The sequence below is a fragment of the Micromesistius poutassou genome (assembly GCF_964030765.1).
Source record: "Micromesistius poutassou genome assembly, contig: SCAFFOLD_383, whole genome shotgun sequence".
NCBI classification, from domain to species: domain Eukaryota; kingdom Metazoa; phylum Chordata; class Actinopteri; order Gadiformes; family Gadidae; genus Micromesistius; species Micromesistius poutassou.
This window is the reverse complement of record NW_028178240.1, coordinates 45,001-50,485: the sequence shown is the minus strand read 5'-3', so window position 1 is coordinate 50,485 and position 5,485 is coordinate 45,001. Positions and strand designations below refer to the sequence as shown.

The 5,485-nt window shown below is 55.4% G+C and overlaps 1 protein-coding gene across 1 annotated transcript in view; it reads left to right on the top strand.

Annotated features, from left to right (window-relative positions):
• Positions 1-1,152: 1,152 nt before the first annotated feature.
• The window catches only part of lsp1a (lymphocyte specific protein 1 a), a gene marked incomplete at its 5' end in the record, with an annotated part of 19,132 nt that continues 14,799 nt past the window's right edge, over positions 1,153-5,485 (top strand). The window contains 5 exons of the mRNA XM_084490450.1: positions 1,153-1,581; positions 1,663-1,796; positions 3,010-3,175; positions 3,552-3,671; positions 5,369-5,412. Coding sequence (XP_084346576.1) covers positions 1,153-1,581; positions 1,663-1,796; positions 3,010-3,175; positions 3,552-3,671; positions 5,369-5,412 — 893 coding nt within the window. The remainder of the gene's footprint in view (positions 1,582-1,662; positions 1,797-3,009; positions 3,176-3,551; positions 3,672-5,368; positions 5,413-5,485) is intronic.

The following is a 5,485-nucleotide window of genomic DNA, read 5'->3' as shown; positions in this document are numbered from 1 at the left end:
ACAGTACAGAGTCAGTACAGACAACCCTTATCCATCAGCTACAGTACAGACAGCATATTGTCCGTACAGACAGCGGTGTGCTCTGGCCGTCCTCAGCCTTGGACTGTGTGTTTACTCAGCGCTAGGGTTAGCGTTAGCACTGTCGTAGCTAGCGTGAGTCAGAGGCCACACAGCTGTGTGACCAGGAGAGAGCGAGAGCGGGGATTGATGGACCATGTCCTGTTTGAGGACCACTGATAGGTCAATATTGACCCAGTCCAGAGAGCTGGGGGCGGGGGGACCAGACGGGGAACAATAAGCAGAGCGGCTCTTGGTTCCAGTGCTAAAGTCAGAGCTCAGGCTACAGAGAGACGCTCGGTTCATCTCCGCTGCTCTGCTGTGTTTGGTGATTCACGCTCAGGACGTTCAGCAGCGTGGTTTGTTTAGACCACAGAGAGTTCCCTCGCTTCCCAGCTGCAGATTGATTTCCAACATCTGGAGCTCCTGCTGTAAACATCTAGTTTAGTCTACATTACTGGTAACCAGGAGGTCCTGGTCTGAACCTCTAGTTAGTCTACTGGTAACCAGGAGGTCCTGGTCTAAACCTCTAGTTTAGTCTACTGGTAACCAGGAGGTCCTGGTCTAAACCTCTAGTTAGTCTACAGGTAACCAGGAGGTCCTGGTCTAAACCTCTAGTTTAGTCTACTGGTAACCAGGAGGTCCTGGTCTAAACCTCTAGTTAGTCTACAGGTAACCACCATCTGTCTCTCTAGTGACCTGGTGAATACGTGGGCCTCAGACCTGTTCTGTTTGAAGCCTGAGCTGGTGTGGGGGCCCGGCCCGTCCTAACCGTGCTTTGTGTTCGCTCCAAACGGATCGATAATGAACCCCGTGACTCATGCAGTCGGCCCACATGTGTGGAGACTCTCTCTCCGTTTTAATAGCGCCAATAACACCAACCTGGAGGAAATGTTTCACCATGGAAGGAATGCTGAACATGTTTATTATGCACCCTTCTACGCTCATTTATGAGACTCTGTCCGTGGGGAACAGAGAAGGGTTTCACCAGAAGCTGCTTCAACTGGTTTGGACTAGTTCCTCCTCATCACTCAGACGTGCTCCACGTGTCACACCAACATGTTCCTCAGGAGCCGAGGGTGAGGATCAAACCAGGACCCTTTGGACTGGGGGTCTCTAACCCTAACCCTAACCACTAACACCCCCCCCCCCCCACCCCCCCCGTCCTCCAGGAACCAGGAGGAGCTGAAGCCGGGCCGGACCTCCTCCTCCCTGGAGCAGGAGGAGGGCTTCAGCGACGGAGGAGCCCAGCGGAGGGAGAGGGCGAGGAGGAGACAGGCCGGCCTGGACTCCGGGGAGGAGGAGGAGGAGGAGACGGCCTGGGAGTCACACCCCCAGCCCCGCCTCCGGAGGCAGGAGAGGCAGGAGGAGGAGAAGGAGAAGGAGGAGGAGGAGGAGGAGGAGGAGGAGGAGGAGGCCACCGGCGGGAGGACGGAGGCGGGGGGAGCGTCCGGCAGGGAGCGGGTGGAGAGGGAGCGGGCGGGGAGCAGGGACCTGAGGGTCAGCCCCGCCCCCGGTAGAGAGGTAGGTCCACCTCGCCCTCCGTGGTCCTGATGAGCAGCGCTCTGCTGACCGCTCTGCTCAGCGCCGCTCTGTCCCCTCCAGGTGGAACACAGGAAGGAAGGAAAGCTCAACCAATCCAAGGCCTTCCTCCAGCAGGAAGTGGTTCACAGCAACACCAACGGAAACACGCCCCCACAGGAAGTGACATCGTACATGAAAACAAAAAGGCCCATCAGGTATGAATGTTTTCATTCCATTCACCCGGTTAACCCTAACCTCACCCTAACCTCACCCTAACCTCACCCTAACCTCACCCTAACCTCACCCTAACCGGACCCTAACCGGACCCTAACCTCACCCTAACCTCACCCTAACCTCACCCTAACCTCACCCTAACCGGACCCTGACCTCACCCTAACCTCACCCTAACCTCACCCTAACCTCACCCTAACCGGACCCTAACCTCACCCTAACCGGACCCTAACCTCACCCTAACCTCACCCTAACTGGACCCTAACCTCACCCTAACCTCACCCTAACCTCACCCTAACCTCACCCTAACCTCACCCTAACCTCACCCTAACCGGACCCTAACCTCACCCTAACCTCACCCTAACCTCACCCTAACCTCACCCTGACCTCACCCTAACCTCACCCTAACCTCACCCTAACCTCACCCTAACCTCACCCTAACCGGACCCTAACCTCACCCTAACCTCACCCTAACCTCACCCTAACCTCACCCTAACCTCACCCTAACCTCACCCTAACCGGACCCTAACCTCACCCTAACCTCACCCTAACCTCACCCTAACCGGACCCTAACCTCACCCTAACCTCACCCTAACCTCACCCTAACCTCACCCTAACCGGACCCTAACCTCACCCTAACCGGACCCTAACCTCACCCTAACCTCACCCTAACCGGACCCTAACCTCACCCTAACCTCACCCTAACCTCACCCTAACCTCACCCTAACCTCACCCTAACCGGACCCTAACCTCACCCTAACCGGACCCTAACCGGACCCTAACCGGACCCTAACCTCACCCTAACCTCACCCTAACCTCACCCTAACCTCACCCTAACCGGACCCTAACCTCACCCTAACCTCACCCTAACCGGACCCTAACCGGACCCTAACCTCACCCTAACCTGACCCTAACCTCACCCTAACCTCACCCTAACCTCACCCTAACCGGACCCTAACCTCACCCTAACCTCACCCTAACCTCACCCTAACCTCACCCTAACCGGACCCTAACCTCACCCTAACCTCACCCTAACCTCACCCTAACCTCACCCTAACCTCACCCTAACCGGACCCTAACCGGACCCTAACCTCACCCTAACCTCACCCTAACCTCACCCTAACCGGACCCTAACCTCACCCTAACCTCACCCTAACCTCACCCTAACCGGACCCTAACCTCTTGGGTTGTGACTAGTCACCAGGAGAAGGAGAACCAGGAGCAGGAGCAGCTGAGGCAGAGACAGCAGGAGGCGGAGCAGGAGCTGGAGGTGCTGAAGAGGAGGAGGGAGGAGAGGAGGAGAGCCCGGGAGGAGGAGCAGCGCAGAGAAGAAGAGGAGGAGCTCCTCCTGGCTGGAGAGGAGGTGAGCTTCTCCTCTCCGATCACATCAAGAAGGAGCAGGTCGGGGTCAGGGGTCATCTCCACCACCATGAGTATAGGTTCTGACCAATGGGATGGAGACGAGAACCTTCAGAACCTTTAGAACCTTCAGAACCTTTAGAACCTTGAGAACCTTTAGAACCTTCAGAACCTTTAGAACCTTCAGAACCTTCAGAACCTTTAGAACCTTCAGAACCTTTAGAACCTTCAGAACCTTTAGAACCTTCAGAACCTTTAGAACCTTCAGAACCTTCAGAACCTTCAGAACCTTCAGAACCTTCAGAACCTTTAGAACCTTTAGAACCTTCAGAACCTTGAGAACCTTGAGAACCTTGAGTGGTTCTTGTTCTGTGCTCCAGCAGCGCCGCAGGAGCCTGAGGGCCCCGACGGAGCGCCGGCCGCCGGCCGCAGAGCGGAGCCAGAGCTCCGACCAGGAGGAGGGGGTCAGTCCGGGCGGCCCCAGAGCCCCCACACCCAAGGTGAGACCCCCCCCCACCTGACCCCCGACTCCCCCCCACCTGACCCCGACTCCCCCCACCTGACCCCGACTCCCCCCCACCTGACCCCGACTCCCCCCCACCTGACCCCCGACTCCCCCCCACCTGACCCCCGACTCCCCCCCACCTGACCCCCGACTCCCCCCCACCTGACCCCCGACTCCCCCCCACCTGACCCCCGACGTAGTAGTGCCACTAGTACCGATATTAGTACGGTACTAGTGGTGTGGTACCAGTAGTACCGGTACTAGTGGCACTACTCCGGTAGTACCACTAGTACCGGTACTAGTGGTACTAGTGGTACTAGTGGTACTAGTGGTGTAGTACCAGTAGTACCACTAGTACCAGTAGTACCACTAGTACCAGTAGTACCACTAGTACCGGTACTAGTGGCAGTAGATGTGGAGATAAAAGACTCCTATGTTCTAAATGTTGATGTATGGACGCATAACTCAGACCTCATTGTCTCCATAGCCTGTGTTGAGCTACAGCGCGTAAGTCGCATGAGCCTGAGGTGTGTGTGTTCACCTGTGTGGGTTCACCTGTGTGTTCACCTGTGTGTTCACCTGTGTGTTCACCTGTGTGTGTTCACCTGTGTGTTCACCTGTGTGTTCACCTGTGTGTTCACCTGTGTGTGTTCACCTGTGTGTTCACCTGTGTGTTCACCTGTGTGTTCACCTGTGGGTTCACCTGTGGGTTCACCTGTGGGTTCACCTGTGTGTTCACCTGTGGGTTCACCTGTGGGTTCACCTGTGTGTTCACCTGTGGGTTCACCTGTGGGTTCACCTGTGTGTTCACCTGTGTGTTCACCTGTGGGTTCACCTGTGTGTTCACCTGTGGGTTCACCTGTGTGTTCACCTGTGTGTTCACCTGTGTGTTCACCTGTGGGTTCACCTGTGTGTTCACCTGTGTGGGTTCACCTGTGTGTTCACCTGTGTGTTCACCTGTGTGTTCACCTGTGTGTTCACCTGTGGGTTCACCTGTGTGTTCACCTGTGTGTTCACCTGTGTGTTCACCTGTGTGTTCACCTGTGGGTTCACCTGTGTGTTCACCTGTGGGTTCACCTGTGTGTTCACCTGTGGGTTTGTAACACACTTAACTAGTTTGTCTGCTACTGTGTGTGTTACACTGCATGTGTGTTACAGTGTGCGTGGTACTGTGTGTTTACAATGAGTGTGTTTTACAGTGTGTGTGTTACTGTGTGTGTGTGTGTTACTGTGTGTTTACAATGAGTGTGTTAGTGTGTTAAAGTGTGTGGAACTGTGTGTTTGCGGTAAGTGTGTTACACCTGGTGAGGATCGTGTGTGTGTGCGTGTGTGTGTGTGTGTGTGTGTGTGTGTGTGTGTGTGTGTGTGTGTGTGTGTGTGTGTGTGTGCGTGTGTGCGTGTGTTTTACTGTGTGTACATGCATGTGTTCCTGCAGGCTTGTGTGTGTGTTTTAGACTCTGTGTAAATGTGTGTGTGTGTGTGTGTTTAACGTGCTGTCGCCATACCACCTGTTGCCATGGCGCAGACATGGAGCATTGTTCTGCGAGGCGTTTATCATGTGACACTCGACCAGCGTGATGAGGGCAGACTCCCAGCATGCTCGGCGGTCCGTGGTTCATCGTGCTTCCTGTTGGTGTTTGAGGACCTGATAGAGACCTGAGGTGACCTTTGACCTTCTGCCATCTCCTCCAGATCTCTGAGAGGACGGAGTCCCTGAGCCGCTCCCTGAAGAAGAGGTGAGCACTACACATCCCAGCATGCACTGCGTTACGATTCACAGGCTTCTCATGTATTCACTCGCTCTCTCTC